We start from the raw sequence: 16,712 nt of genomic DNA on the forward strand, positions 1-16,712 counted from the left end.
TTTTTGGGGCAAAATAGGTCTTTTTGCCATTTCTATCAAAAATTGACTATCGGGCCATGTTTAAGCGATTATAAAAATATCTTCCCCCCATACAATTTTTTCAAACTCGCTGTATTAACACTTTATTATATGTACTATTACTGGTCTTGTGTAAATGAGGGGCCCGTAATTGTAGACACTCATTTTTTGGGGCAAAATAGGTCTTTTTGCCATTTTTTATCAAAAATGACTATCGGACCATGTTTATACGATTATAAAAATATCTTCCCCCCATACAAACTTTTTCAAACTTGCTGTATTAACACTTTATTATATGTACTATTACTGGTGTTTTGTAAATGTGTGGCCCATAACTGCAAGACACTCATTCTTTGGGGCAAAATAGGTCTTTTTGCCATTTCTATCAAAAATTGATTATCGGGCCATGTTTGGGCCATTATAAAAATATTTTCCCCCCATACAAACTTTTTCAAACTCGCTGTATTAACACTTTATTATATGTACTACTACTGGTCTTGTGTAAATGAGGGGCCCGTAATTGCAAGACACTCATTTTTTGGGGAAAACTAGGTCTTTTTGCCATTTTTTTATCAAAAATTGACTACCGGGCATGTTTGGGCGATTATAAAAATATCTTCCCCCCATACAAACTTGCTGTATTAACACTTTGTTATATGTACTACTACTGGTCTTTTGTAAATGTGTGGCCCATAACTGCAAGACACTCATTTTTTGGGGCAAAAGAGGTCTTTTTGCCATTTTTCTCATAAATTGACTATCGGGCCATGTTTATGCGATAATAAAAATATCTTCCCCCCATACAAACTTTTTCAAACTCGCTGTATAAACACTTTGTTATATGTACTACTGCTCGTCCTGTGTAAATGTGGGGCCCATAACTGCAAGACACTCATTCTTTAGGGCAAAATAGGTCTTTTTGCCATTTCTATCAAAAATTGATTATCGGGCCATGTTTGGGCCATTATAAAAATATTTTCCCCCCCGTACAAACTTTTTCAAACTCGCTGTATTAACACTTTATTATATGTACTATTACTGGTCTTGTGTAAATGAGGGGCCCGTAATTGCAAGACACTCATTTTTTGGGGCAAAATAGGTCTTTTTGCCATTTTTTATCAAAAATGACTATCGGACCATGTTTATACGATTATAAAAATATCTTCCCCCCATACAAACTTTTTCAAACTTGCTGTATTAACACTTTATTATATGTACTATTACTGGTGTTTTGTAAATGTGGGGCCCATAACTGCAAGACACTCATTTTTTGGGGAAAACTAGGTCTTTTTGCCATTTTTTTATCAAAAATTGACTACCGGGCATGTTTGGGCGATTATAAAAATATCTTCCCCTCATACAAACTTGCTGTATTAACACTTTATTATATGTACTACTACTGGTCTTTTGTAAATGTGGGGCCCATAACTGCAAGACACTCATTTTTTGGGGCAAAAGAGGTCTTTTTGCCATTTTTCTCATAAATTGACTATCGGGCCATGTTTATGCGATAATAAAAATATCTTCCCCCCATACAAACTTTTTCAAACTCGCTGTATAAACACTTTGTTATATGTACTACTGCTCGTCCTGTGTAAATGTGGGGCCCATAACTGCAAGACACTCATTCTTTAGGGCAAAATAGATCTTTTTGCCATTTCTATCAAAAATTGATTATCGGGCCATGTTTGGGCCATTATAAAAATATTTTCCCCCGTACAAACTTTTTCAAACTCGCTGTATTAACACTTTATTATATGTACTACTACTGGTCTTGTGTAAATGAGGGGCCCGTAATTGCAAGACACTCATTTTTTGGGGAAAACTAGGTCTTTTTGCCATTTTTTATCAAAAATTGACTACCGGGCCATGTTTGGGCGATTATAAAAATATCTTCCCCCCATACAAACTTTTTCAAACTCGCTGTATTAACACTTTATTATATGTACCACTACTGGTCTTTTGTAAATGTGGGGCCCATAACTGCAAGACACTCATTTTTGGAGGAAAACTAGGCTTTTTTGCCATTTTTTATCAAAAATTGACTATCGGGCCATGTTTATGCGATAATAAAAATATTTTCCCCCCGTACAAACTTTTTCAAACTCGCTGTATAAACACTTTGTTATATGTACTACTGCTGGTCCTGTGTAAACGTGGGGCCCATAACTGCAAGACACTCATTTTTTGGGGCAAAATAGGTCTTTTTGCCATTTCTATCAAAAATTGATTATCGGGCCATGTTAGGGCCATTATAAAAAAATTTTCCCCCATACAAACTTTTTCAAACTCGCTGTATTAACACTTTATTATATGTACTACTCCTGGTCTTTTGTAAATGTGGGAACCGTAATTACAAGACACTCTTTTTTTGGAGCAAAGAGGTCTTTTTGCCATTTCTATCATAAATTGACAAGCGGGTCATGTTTAAACGAGAATAAAAATATCTTCCCCCCATACAAACTTTTTGAAACTCGTTGTATAAACACTTTATTAAATGTACTACTGTTGTTTATGTATAAATGGAGAGTTATGATTATAAGACACATCTTTTTGGAGGCAAAGTAGGTCTTTTTACCAATTTTATTAAAAATTGACGACTGGGACAGGTTTAAACGATAATAAGTATCTCTTCCACCTATCCAATATTTGTTAAACTCGTTGTGTTTACTTCCCATTATAAGCACTTATACTTGTCTTTCTTATACTAAGCGGATATATTTGTGAGACACTTATATTTGGGGGAGAACTGTGATTTTTTGGCAATTATTCACAGTTTTTATGATTAATCTGGCAACGCATAAAGCATCAGCTGATTTTGCATCGATGCCTTTTTCGTAAACACTCGCATCGCTCAATTGAAATCTGAGTTCTGGCAACAGTGATCGGGGCGTTCAAAAACGAGAGAGATGTCTGCTGAGAGATGTCTGCTAGGGTAACTTTGGTCCGGGCATACGGGTGGAGGCTAACATGCCATGCGACGACGGTTACTGGTAACGGGTTAGCCTGCAACTGTGGCTCTTCTTGTAATGGGAGATGGAAAGGTGGGTGTTTTACTCACAACTTCAATAGTGAGGATAAATATATTAAATGTGTTTGGTTAAAATACTGTGCAAGGGATGACAAAGTGACAGGACAACGTGATCATATACGGTAGATACGGGAAGGCATACGGTAGGCCTACCGTACTCGACACGCAAAGGATGTCTCAACTTATCATTTTCATCTAAGCATGTTAAATATATAGGACACTAAGGACAGGATTTACATATTTATCCCGGGGGAGAGGAAAGCCGATAAGACGGCTTATCCATATGGCGAACCACGGCCTCTCGTCCAGTTACCATTCCAAGTCGGGTACCAGTATGGGATTAGTTATATTGTTTGTTTTCGGAAGCATGGACTTGGTGGTGGAGGAAGCCGTAGCCGGTACGTGAACCACCCAACGACGGCGAGGAGTCCAGCAATCTCTCGCACATAACCATCTCTGCATGGGATTCGAAGCTGCGAACCCACGTAGAGTAATTAGAGGTGCGGTGGCGAGCGTATTCCTAACGCTTAGCCTGTTGAGCCACACCGCCGCGACATATTATCCTATTAATTGATTTTATGAGCAATAAATCAACAGTACCGTATATATTTCTACAATCTAACCTAGTTACAAAATGCCAAGTTCTATTTCGCTACCGGCAGTCTCATTTCATTCTGAACAGCCGTTGAATGTGAGCTCGAGAGAGAGCTAACTCGCCACGTCTGTTTTCTCTATATCTGTTGATCGACTTGGCGAGTTCGAGAGGGCTAACTCACCATGGCTATTTTCTCTATATTTGTTGATCGACATCGCGAGTTCGAAAGAAAGAGAGGGCTAACTCACCATGGCTATTTTCTATATATTGGTTGATCACATTGTGTGCGCGATAGAGAGACAACTCGCCATGTCTGTTTTCTCTATATTTGTTGATCGACGTGGCGAGTTCGAGAGGGCTAACTCACCATGGCCCTTTTCTCCATATTTGTTAGTCGACATCGCGAGTTCGAGAGAAAAAGAATGCTAACTCGCCATGGCTATTTTCTATATATTTGTTGATCGACATCGCGTGCGCGAGAGAGAAGCTAAGAGAGAGAGAGACAACTCGCCATGTCTATTTTCTTTATATTCAGTGATCGACCTGATGCCGGCTGATACATCCGACGGGAAATGCATTCCGCTGTTGTTGATCTTCCACCTGCCAAGAAACGAGATCATTATACTATATGCGTTGACTCGGAATCTTTCATACTTACTTTTGTGTGCCTAGGCATTTCCAGTAAAAAATGACATCGAACTTGCGATGTCGATCAACAAATATAAAGAAAATAGCCATGGCGTGTTAGCCCTCTCTTTCTCTCTCTCGAACGCGATGTCGATCAAAAAAAATAAAGAAAATATACATGGCGAGTTAGCCCTCTCTTTCTCTCGAACTCGCGATGTTGATTAACAAATATCCAGGGGAGGTCGCTACGCTACCCGCGAGGGGAAATGTATGGAAATATTTTTAGTAAATTAAGAAGCATATGTTTGTTTGAAGCTTGTTGAAGGACCCGGGCCGTTGCGCCGGACGAAAGACGGAATTCGTCCGGCGCTCTGCCCCCGACACCTCGAGTCCATTAAGAAGTACAAATACCACGTAATAAACTGATCACCCCTAAACGGAGTCAAATTTTTCCAATTTTAAGGTCCGTGATCACTCAACCGTAACGAAAATTTTTTGACACAAACTAGACCTCAACTACCTTGTAAGACCCAAATATGACATATCTACTTTTTACCATTCTCGAGATATAACGTAAAATCACTGGAGCGTGACTGAGGTACTGGAGAAAAAAAATTTCTTTTAAAATGGCTTCAAATAATTTTTCTAAACATGCCCATGCCTTTACTTTCTTAATAAGTCCCTTCAGAAGCCTGCAATAAGCCAAAATCACTAAAGCGTGACTGGGGAGTAGGAGAAAAAATTTTTTTTCAAAAAAATGTTAAACTAATTTTTCCAACCATGCCTATCTATTTTATTTCTCGATAGCTTCAATTTTAGGTACGCAACCTTCTTACGCCACTGGAGGGCGATTGGGAGGGGGAAGCACCGATTATTGGGTAAAGAAAATTACAATTAGTTATATTCTTCGAGAATTAGGCAATACTTTGCCCAAAACCCCATTCACATGCCTCAGAATTGCCTGAAAACAATAGAACCTGAGTGGGCGTGGCTTTGCACGGGTTTTCTCACCACAGAGGCGTGGGGGCACGGCCCCCACCGCCAAAAATACTTGAAAAAATTCCCAATACTCGGGCAAACGCTTTCTGGCCCCGGAAACAGAGGCAAACGGCCTCTAAACCCCAAACTCACTCTTGCGTGACTTGACTGACAGCTGATTGACCAATAAGCAGCTCCGGGCCACTAAAATCCCGTTTTGGCCCACTTCCTTTGGCCCGATCGCTCCCAAAAATTTTCTTTGTTCGTTTGGTAACTACCTCCCGCTACATGCCAAGTTTCGTCCCGATCGGCGCGCCATATGTCATTGCTCATTTTATAATTTATTGAGGTTGCGGGCCACAAACCAACAAATTAGGTACAATATTGATACACAAAAAACAACGAATGTTTGAATGTATTTGTTGAAATTATATGTCAGTTTTACACCAAACATATTCATTTATTTGTGCTGTATATTTGGCCATGTTTGTAGCGGTGATAGACTCAATGTTTGGCCCTATTTTGCACTTTTCACAGTATGTCGGACAGTAGTCTGGATGATAAATAACACGATAAAAGTTGTCATGATACTATTTTAGTTTTTCGTGGAAAAATCTCAACCATGACTCAGGCGAAAAAATTATTGCAGCATGTTTGAGATTTCTGGTCCAGTGCAATGGTTCGCTTTTTTGTATTTTCGCCCCTTTACAGCTATAAGTTACATCATCATTGCCCCCCCCCCAAAAAAAAATCTGATCACTCGTTTTTCAGGATTTCAAGTATAGTTATCAAAAGAGACAATTTAAATTTTATGCAAGATACAGAGGATACAACAAGATGAATAATTATTTTATTTTCATTCAACCTTGATGGTAGAAAACCCTATTAAAAACCATAGTTAAGTTCACTCATTCTTATACTTATGTACTTATTTTTCAGAGGAGAAATTTCTGGTTAACTATCAAATCCTAACGAAAGGTTCATGGGTGGTTGTGATCTATTCATTGGGGGACACCACCAATGCCTGTCGCCAGTTAATTTCTAGTGGATATCAATGCATCGAGCATGGTACTTCTAACCATCAGGTTCGATTCCGTCGGTGGTCACCATGTACTAGTCGGATTGAGTCAATGGATGGATCAGTAATAGTCAAACCTGCGGAGGGAAAAGAGCTTTCATACGATGACCTAAAAAATCAGAAGAGTGTTCGTCAATCTGTTACATTGCTAGCGGAAAGTAGTGGTACTCACTTATTGCAACTTTGTATTAGGAATGTCAATGAAATACTCCATTCAGCACCTTTCCAGGTGACATTAGAGGATGAAGATTTGTATGCAGGTTTGTAATAAGTAGTAGTATAGAATTTACCCATTTATCCTGGTGGAGAGGAAAGCCTGTAAGACAGCCTAATCAGAAGGCGAACCACTGCCTCTCATCTGGTTACCAGTCCATGTAGAGCAGGCCTGCCCAATCTTTTTCGTCTCGCGGGCCACTTTCACGTGACGAAATCGGTCGCCGGTCGCAAACGTTTGTACCAAACATTAATACCAGAAAGGCGAGTTTATTAACATGAAATCAATCAAATTAAAAATTGCTTTCTGGTTACTTGGCAGGACTGGCAAATTATTCGAATATTAGAATAACGGTTTACTATTCGAATATCTGGTAAACGGGGTGTGGAAATAACACTCTCGGGCGCCCGAATCAAAGAATGATTCATTACACCAGTGGTTCCCAAACTTTTTTGGCAATTGCCCCCCCATAGTAGTTTATACAACTTCATCGCCCCCCGGCAATACAAAAAATATAAAGTCAGAGACGAATATATTACAGACCAAATAAGAAGACAAATCATAGTTTATAGTGTTTTTTAATGAAAAAGATGAGCTTGGTGTTCTTCAGCGAGTTTTTTATTGTATCTTAAATTACCCCGTTTACTGGTGGAAAGGCGATTTCGTTGTTTTGATAGCAATAGTAGCACGGCTGAAAACCCCTTTTTCACCATATAATAGGTCGGAAATGAAAGAATCCAGGGTTCTACCTCCTCAAAAACCGCCGTGTACTCTTGCCTTATAGTATTTCACTTCCTAAATTCATCCTATTTCACATTAAAATAATGAAAACAAAGTTAATTTTCCCAAACTTATAGTATTGATTTTCGTACATCTCATTCATTCGTACAGCATGATGACATGCACCAAAATACTTTGATAAAATTCATCCCCGATTCCTCATCCTACCACGGCCTCCAGTCCGATCACCAGTCCATAATTAATCAGCCATTTGTTTTTGGATTCATGGACTCGGATGTGGAAGAAGTCGTGATCGACTATCGGCTACGGCTCGCGGGACAAAATTCAGGGTTGCCAGTCTTTTGCGGGTAGCATATATTTTTTGAAAGTTAAAAACGGAACAGCGTGCGAAAACTGCGACAATTCGTGAACTCAACTCAGTCGTCTTATTAAAAAAATATTACAATGACATTTAATGTGACACTGGCTTGTTGCTGCATCACGCTGAATAGCTTTACGACGCCAAAATTGGAACATTTCCTAAATGGGCATCACTAATCCCAGTTCTTTGCTTGTTCTTTGTAATGTTCATTTTTGAAAAAAATTGTTCGCACAAATATGTACTTCCAAACATCGAAGTGAATATTTTCGCATGATTTGTGAAATTTTGATAAAGATTTCCTTTAAGAAGATACATTCTTACAAAATTAAGCAGTGATGAATGGCTCGAATAGAATATGAATTTTATTTTCTTATTGCATTGCAATATATTCGAATATTGACTGCGCTATTGAACCCCTGCCCTCAGCATCAACTTTTCTTCGTGTTTCCATTTGTCTAATTATAATTAAATTGTGGGCTCGTTAAACGAGTAGCTGTTCAATAGAATTTTTAGGATATAATAAAATTTAGTCCAAACGTGTCTCACGATAAATTCTGTTACGTAAAAAAATGTAATTTACTCCTCGAGCGTAGATTATAAATAAAAAATTTTCATCGTCAAAACCGCCGTTTGGATGTTTACCCAGACATAGACTTCCTTGTTTACTTCGTAACATTGGCCAATCAGCAAGATGCAAAAACGTAACATTGCCCCCTTTCACATCCGCTCAGACACGCTAACTAAGACAGATTTTCAGGCGTGGTCGTGAACATTACCTCAGTTTCGCTTTTTGAATTATGTTCGTTAGTTTTTAGTTTTTTTCGGAAATTTAAATATAAATCAAATAAATCAATGATTACTTTGTCTTCCTATGAGTTTCAGTTTAATTACAGGAATCAAAAATTAGTGTAGAAATAGCTGTGATAGACTAGGCTAAAATTCTTTATCGGTACTTTTAAAAAACAGATTGTTGAATGGTGTGTATTAGAATGATAGTTTGAAACAAATACCCCATTTTATAGGCAACAACTCGCGAAACCAGTCTTAAAATAAACACCGAAAATTTTAAAATGGTAAAGTATGGGAAGAATTTTCCGTGGCCAAAGGTCGGGGAAAGGTCCATTCAGCGAATCGTCCTGGGCCAGATTATTTTACTCCGGCCGTATTTTGCCGACCACTGGGATACGCAACTACCGTCCCTTACTGCGAAGACGAGTCCAGAAATCCTTTCGCGTGTAATAATCGCCCACGTGATTCAAGCCTGCGAATGCACACAGATTACAGAATTAAGTGCGCCGAACATAAAACAGGTTTCGCGAAATCGCCCCCTTTGACTTTTTCGCCTCCCTCTGTATTGTTTTCGCCCACTGGGGGGGCGATATCGCCCACTTTGGGAATCACTGCATTACACAATACACTCGCGGTTTTTTGGCGACCACGCAAGAAACACACACATCACGTCAAAGTTGAGTGTTATATTTGCGTTATAGTGTTTTTATTCATTCATTTTCAGTAGCTACGATACTGCTCTAATGTTTAAGTGAGCATAATATTCGTTAATGTCGCGGCAAGATAAAGTTTTAGTGTATTTAATGAAGTAACATAACGAAGATTTATGAACGAATAGTCTATATATACTGATTTGTGGCTTATCAGTAGCAATGCTTATACGTCCATTTCATCATAGTTATTGACGAATACGCAGAGACGACATTTCCAAAATCTTATTTAACGCGAACATAAAATGAACAAAATTAAAAAAAGACAACGAGTCCGGGGACCAGTACCCAAGATATTGTTGACTTTTTATTTCACGTTGGCGATAAAAAACGATCAAAGCCGACACGAGAGAAAGCAATCAGAATGAAATTAATTTGCAAACTTGGGCTCCAAGTTTATTCCTATATTTGCGCTCAGCGTTTGTTCCCAATGATCGCACAATATATTTATAGTTCGTCGAACATGCACTCAATTCTGGCAACTTTGGTTGGGCATTTTTGGCAATTGACTCCAACTATAATCAGCTTGGCAATATATTTTTCATAAAAGTTCATCTCTACTGTTCACTCCCATTTATAAAATCTATCAATTCGGCAGTGACAAACGTTATAAATTTATTAATATGGTGTGGCAAGTAATTTTTATTTTATTTTTTTTTAACTACCCGTATGTAATTTATAACTTCTGTATGGTTGTGTGTGTGGGTGCGTGTGTGAAATATTTCCATTATTTTAGGTGAGTGAACACGTACCACTTCTTCTTGGCAAAACCATCCATCTTGTATGCATTCTGTACGTTTTAAACCTTATCTAAGGTTTTGTTCGCTCTCCTGATTTCATGATCAGTTTTCATTTATTTTTTTTACCAATCATTTTATTGTTATGCTGATTATGGAGTCGAAATAAACTTATACTTATACTAACAGAGTGCACAGTTTTGCGAGAAATAAAAAAAAATGACGTTTATGTCCACCAGGGTGCAAGACTTGACACATATGTAATAATAAAAACTGACATTTGAACGTAGATAGATGGCAGGAATAATTACACCAAAATCACGAAAGATACTTATGTATAGTAAAAATTTAAAAAGTCTGCTTACAAACTTTATAGGGCGGGCCGCAAAAAACACTCCCGCGGGCCGCATGCTCCTGCGGTTTGGGCAGTCTTGATGTAGGGTATGGGATCAGTCATCCAATTATTTGTTTTCAGATGCATAGACTTGATGGTGGAGGAAGCCGTAACCGGCCAGCGGTTACGTAAACCCTACTACGACCATTAGGATTCCAGCAATCCTCTTGCACATAATTAACCCCGCATGGGATTCGGACCTACAAACCAATGAAGGGTAATCAGAGGTGCGGTGACGAGACGAGTGTATTCAAAACATTTAGTGCGATGCGCCACACCGAGCTATTAGCCATCGAGCAGCCTATATAAAAAAACTGGGGATAAGTTCTGAATATTCTTCAATCTTTTTATTCAGTCGCACCCGCATCAAAACCGCAACTCATGAGGCAAGGGGCAGTTGAAGGTTATAATTTTATTTTTTTATTTTATCAAACCATTTATAGGGGGTCATTGTTAAGCTATTTCATTTGTATTTTCATTATTCCTGGAGTGAGGGAGAGGATGGCGATGGCATGATTGTGGGTGTGTAATCATTGGCCCCACTTCGACTTTGGATATGTGGAGATTTCCTTTAAATAAATAATTCAGATAAAGGTCATTTTATAATTTACTCATATTTGCACCAACTACATATGAAAAAAACTGTAACGCCATAATAAACAAAGCGATTAGCGCTATCTTGATTAGCGAATAATCAATAGCCGACCGTGGAAGTGCACGTTTGAGGATGTCAAAATATAATTTCTGGAAAGAGTGGACCCCAATAATTTAGAAGTCGTGTATACAGATCTTTGGTGAAAATAGTCGAGTAGCTCTGACCTATTTCACCGAATGCCAATATATAAGTGGATATGACTCATCCTAAGTATCTACTTTTAGGTCAAAAGTATGCTGTGACTGCTGAAAATATCTATGATGACATTGGTGTTGAAAATGAAAAACCGAGAGAAAGTCAACCTAAAGGTGCAAATGTGAAGTGAAATCATTTGTTATTCAAGATTCTTATTGAACCAATCAAAGTGTGTTCATGGTTGTATCAGGCGTCAATTATTTGAAATTATTTCCGAATAATCAATCCATTTCATCAGATTTCCTCTCATGCAGGGTGAAAGTGAAATTAGAAATTATTTTCTTTTTATAAAATGTTGCTTCGTACGAGTGTATTCAAAACATTTAGTGCGATGCGCCACACCGAGCTATTAGCCATCGAGCAGCCTATATAAAAAAACTGGGGATAAGTTCTGAATATTCTTCAATCTTTTTATTCAGTCGCACCCGCATCAAAACCGCAACTCATGAGGTTGAAGGTTATAATTTTATTTTTTTATTTTATCAAACCATTTATAGGGGGTCATTGTTAAGCTATTTCATTTGTATTTTCATTATTCCTGGAGTGAGGGAGAGAATGGCGATGGCATGATTGTGGGTGTGTAATCATTGGCCCCACTTCGACTTTGGATATGTGGAGATTTCCTTTAAATAAATAATTCAGATAAAGGTCATTTTATAATTTACTCATATTGGCACCAACTACATATGAAAAAAACTGTAACGCCATAATAAACAAAGCGATTAGCGCTATCTTGATTAGCGAATAATCAATAGCCGACCGTGGAAGTGCACGTTTGAGGATGTCAAAATATAATTTCTGGAAAGAGTGGACCCCAATAATTTAGAAGTCGTGTATACAGATCTTTGGTGAAAATAGTCGAGTAGCTCTGACCTATTTCACCGAATGCCAATATATAAGTGGATATGACTCATCCTAAGTATCTACTTTTAGGTCAAAAGTATGCTGTGACTGCTGAAAATATCTATGATGACATTGGTGTTGAAAATGAAAAACCGAGAGAAAGTCAACCTAAAGGTGCAAATGTGAAGTGAAATCATTTGTTATTCAAGATTCTTATTGAACCAATCAAAGTGTGTTCATGGTTGTATCAGGCGTCAATTATTCGAAATTATTTCCGAATAATCAATCCATTTCATCAGATTTCCTCTCATGCAGGGTGAAAGTGAAATTAGAAATTATTTTCTTTTTATAAAATGTTGCTTCGTATCTGACTTTCACTCTTCATAGGAATTGTTAAATTTAATTTTTTTTTATTAAACTGATATTCCAGTGACTGTGGGGGTTACACAAAGGCTTGAACAGCAACAATCCAAGGTAAAGCCTGCCAGAAAAGCTCCACGTCCTACACCACGGACTGTAATTCACGATCTTCTACCTATACCATTCAGACCCGGTGGGCATTGCCATGAAATTTTTTTATTTTTTAAAAGTCCCCAATATTCAGAGACAACTCATATATCCTAGCGTCTTAATAAGCGCTCATTGAAAAAGAATAAAAAACAATTGAGTTATTTCATCAACCTACGACATACCAATGCGATGCATTACTGGTTGAAATAAGCCTTAAAATTCTTCAAGTCACCATTAACTTCTAGAAGGCTGTGTTCTCGAACAAAATGGATACAGTACATGAGTGTCAAGTAGTCAACATAGTTACCCATAACATTCTAGAGAAGTAGTTAAAAAATGCAAACATTTTTATCAATATACTGAAGCTTAAAAAAAATCTACTTATTGCAGAAAGCTTAGAAAATTCTGACAATGAATGGGATGATGATAGCTCATATGAAGACATAGATGGAGAAGGAACTGGTGAAATGCAGACAGTGGACAGACCTCAATGTACAGTGAATAAGTTTATTTCGGAATATAACTCAAACTTCATGCAGGATAAAAGCTTGTTCAAACTGCATCTATGTTAACCATTTTATTGGATTATGTTAATAACAACTTTTCTTTGTTGTATGTTAAATATGAAACCCTGTTAATTTGTTTTTTATTCATCCAGTTCCAACTCCACTCTCGAGCCGTTTTGAACAGCATGATGCAAACAAGAAACCTGTGGTCGATCACACAGAAAAAAATGGTAAGTATTTTATTGAAAGTATCTTATATGAGCAAAGAATTCTTGGTGTTGTTTCTATTTCTAGAGTGAAAATTTTTCATATCTGCCGTCTGCCCATGGTTTAATCATATGACTGTTGGGTGTTGAATTATTTTAGCTTTTGTATGCATGGAATTAGATGATGGAAAAACAATAAACCATCCGTTGCTCTAAGATGTAGTAGTAGTAATATTTTCAAACACCCTATTTCCAACTGAGATCGGGACGGGCCCATGGAGTAGTTAGCCATGTAGTGACATGCATGTTTGAATGCAAATAATGTGAGTTACTGGTTGTGAGGAAAGTAGCTTCAAGTTCACGCCCCAATTCCTATTGTTGTTTGCTCTAGGCAAGGCATTTGTTACTCACTAGGAAATGAATAAATCCTGGTAATTGGTGTGAAGTCACAAGCGAAGAGCCAGTGTGGTCAATATTAAAGCTTATATGCTTGGGATTGGCGCATTATATTAGAACAGTGGTTCCCAACCTTTTTTATATGGTGGCACACTATTGAGCACTTTTAATATTTGCGGCACACCTATCACAAAACATGAACATTTCCACTCATAAAGCCAGTTTGCTATAAAATAATAATAAACAAAGAAGATCAGATGAAGGAAATTTTATTCATGTGAATACAACATACCGAATATACTCGCCTATAAGTCGCTTTTTTTTCTCGTATATAGGTGCGTATATACAGGTTTTCTCGTTTATAGGTGCGTGCGACCAATCCGCTCGACATACGGGGTGCATGCGCTCGTGCACGCACATGCCCACGCGAGCCATTTTTATGTACGCACACGCGCCGCTCAGCGATGCACAAGTCATGTACCAGTAATTACTGCTTACGGAAACAAACCACGTCTTCTGCACGTGTACCGTTACAGTAAAAGCACTGGCCCGTAAAAAAGGACAAAAGAGCGAAGGGAATGTTTGTAAAATATTCGGGTCTCGAGTAGTTTCGTACCTTTCAACCTTCTGATGGGCGTTGAGTAGGGTCGGCCAATCTTTTTGGCCAAAGGGCCACATGTGGTTCACTTATGATTTCGCGGGCCACTTAACATGGTAGTTATTTTCTAGTTTTGCTACACTGGCTACAGGGTAATGAACAATCAAACAACACCCTCACACCAAACGTTCACAATTATTAGAACAATAAAACTGTTTTTTTTTCAACCTTGATGGGCGCGTCAGTGGTTATTTTCGAAAGTTTCGCCAAAGACAGGTGTAGACGCTTGATCATTTTTATCATAGCTCCCAACAAATCAAAGCCTTTAGTCGTACCCTCAATAGGCTCAATGGCTGCGAGATCTTCGGTAATTTCAAATCATTAACTCCGCGCAAGAAGATCGCCAACTGAGCAGTAACCTTGATGTCAGTGCTTTCGTCAAGCGCCAAGGAATACAATGAAAATTTTCCAGCTTTTGAAATCGAAGTTTCCGCTATAGAGTTCCCAAGCTCTTCAACACGACAAGTTATGGTCTGTCTGGACAGGCTTATTTCACTCATGGCTCGTTTGAAAGGGCTGGCAGAGCACATTTCATGAAAATAAATAAATCGTTTGTATCACATTTTTGTATACTATATCACTAAAAAAATAGTTTTTCTCTATTTTTTTTTTATTCAATATTAAAAAGTACAGCGCGGGCCACTTAAAATGCTTCTGCGGGCCACAAATGACCCGCGGGCCACAGGTTGGAGGACCCTGGCGTAGAGCAACAATATTCAAACTATACGAACTGTCATCCAAGACGCGCCAGCACGCAACGGAAACACAACTAAAAACTGACTACGGTAATTTAATGCAGGCATTTCCAAATCGAATTTAAATTCAAATATCGCAAACTTCAAATACTGTTTTTTCGTGTTTATAATAATCACGAATATGGTGCACATATCCTAGCGTCGTCGTCCATGTGTGGTTCGGCAATATATTACAGCTGACATGAAAGAATTTCGATAAATGCCGACTTGAAGAACTTATAAGACTTCGAGGACGTTTTTGATTGAAAATATTTTCTTATCGTGTATTTTAACTTAGTCGTGATAGTTTAGGCGTCTTCGGCAAATTGTGTCTTAATTAGTTGTTTTTATCCTCAGTTTCGATAGTGACCGAACATAACAGGAAATTTTTTTCTTAAATGGTATTTAATATCTATCGCGGATTTCGTCGGCATCCGGCGTTGATGACAACATCGTCCAGTTTAAGTTAGCTATTGTCGCTTTCAATTCGCATCGACAGCGCGCGATTTCTACTTTTTTGAGGTAACATATCTCATTTTCGAATACAAACATATACGCGGGGATAGCAATTATTACGTAACTAACAGCAAAAAGGTATGAATAAAGTCTGGCGGTGTTAAATTACGTCGAGGTGATGAAGCACTGGAAAAAAGTAGTTTTCATGTTGTTTGAACATAGAACAATAATAAAAAAAAAACGAATTTCAAACGGGGGGGACACGACCCCCGTACCCGCCCCCGCTGGTTGCGCCACTGATCAGAGGTGCCGTATTCTTAACGCTCAGTACAATCAAGATTTAATTCCAATGTTTTTTTTAGCCTTGAGAGATTTTTCTGTTCGAAGAATTCTGGAAAAACATAATGTTGACAACTATTGGCCTTTGTTGGAAAAGTCTGGTATTAAAAGTGCTGAAGATCTTGCTCAGTTGGATAAAAAGAAGCTTGAAGAGTTTGGCGTCAAAACAGTAGGTGACAGGATCAGAATTATGAATGCTGTGGAGAGTTGTAAATCTCCTTCTTCAAGTTCCAACACAGTAAACGAAGGTGAGTACATGTAATTAATATGACATATTGCAGCAGTGGTGTCATGACCCTCTTTGGATATTTTTTCACATAATCCCTTTCACCATATTTGCTAAATATACATTAATATTAGTAGGTCATACAAATGGAAGAATATTAAGCCTTGACATCTTCCAAAACCAGAAAATAGAGTAAATAAACTGCATAACTTGGACCTTCATGCTCCGATTTTATTGTACAGGGTGAGCCGAAAAACATCCCACATTCCATTTTTTGCTGCAATACATTGCAGTGAGCATAGCCTAATTTTTTTTCATCATCCTTCGATTGATTGATTCTCATAGAAATGGTAGCTTTCAATCCATTTTACGAGACGAATATTTATACATAAATACATACAAATATTGATATTTATTGCTGGGGATGCTTGTAAACCTAGTCCTCAAGGTAACCCCACAGAAAATATTCACAGGGTGAAAGGTCAGGCGGACATGTTGGCCATCCCATATGACCATGCAAAGAAATCAAATGTGTGAGAAAGGGTCCTCACAACATTTGTTTGCCATTGGCATTTTCTCCATCCCTTTCAAACAAAGCTGTTGCATGTTCTTTAGTTTTGTTTTTTTCAGCTATAATGTGGAATGTTTGCCTTCTGCAGTCTTTAAACTGAGATTAGAGGTGAATCCATTTCTGATTGATCGCCCCCATGTCAGA

General features: G+C 38.1%; 1 protein-coding gene across 1 annotated transcript in view; it reads left to right on the forward strand.

The window, feature by feature from the left end:
• The window catches only part of LOC120327838 (uncharacterized), a 32,127-nt gene that overhangs the window by 12,378 nt on the left and 3,037 nt on the right, over positions 1 to 16,712 (forward strand). The window contains exons 6-13 of the mRNA XM_078114367.1: positions 6,189 to 6,587; positions 10,629 to 10,676; positions 11,153 to 11,236; positions 12,057 to 12,140; positions 12,397 to 12,519; positions 12,867 to 12,968; positions 13,135 to 13,212; positions 15,795 to 16,019. Of these exons, the coding sequence (XP_077970493.1) occupies positions 6,189 to 6,587; positions 10,629 to 10,676; positions 11,153 to 11,236; positions 12,057 to 12,140; positions 12,397 to 12,519; positions 12,867 to 12,968; positions 13,135 to 13,212; positions 15,795 to 16,019 (1,143 nt within the window). The remainder of the gene's footprint in view (positions 1 to 6,188; positions 6,588 to 10,628; positions 10,677 to 11,152; positions 11,237 to 12,056; positions 12,141 to 12,396; positions 12,520 to 12,866; positions 12,969 to 13,134; positions 13,213 to 15,794; positions 16,020 to 16,712) is intronic.

The sequence above is a fragment of the Styela clava genome, chromosome 7 (assembly GCF_964204865.1).
Source record: "Styela clava chromosome 7, kaStyClav1.hap1.2, whole genome shotgun sequence".
NCBI lineage: Eukaryota > Metazoa > Chordata > Ascidiacea > Stolidobranchia > Styelidae > Styela > Styela clava.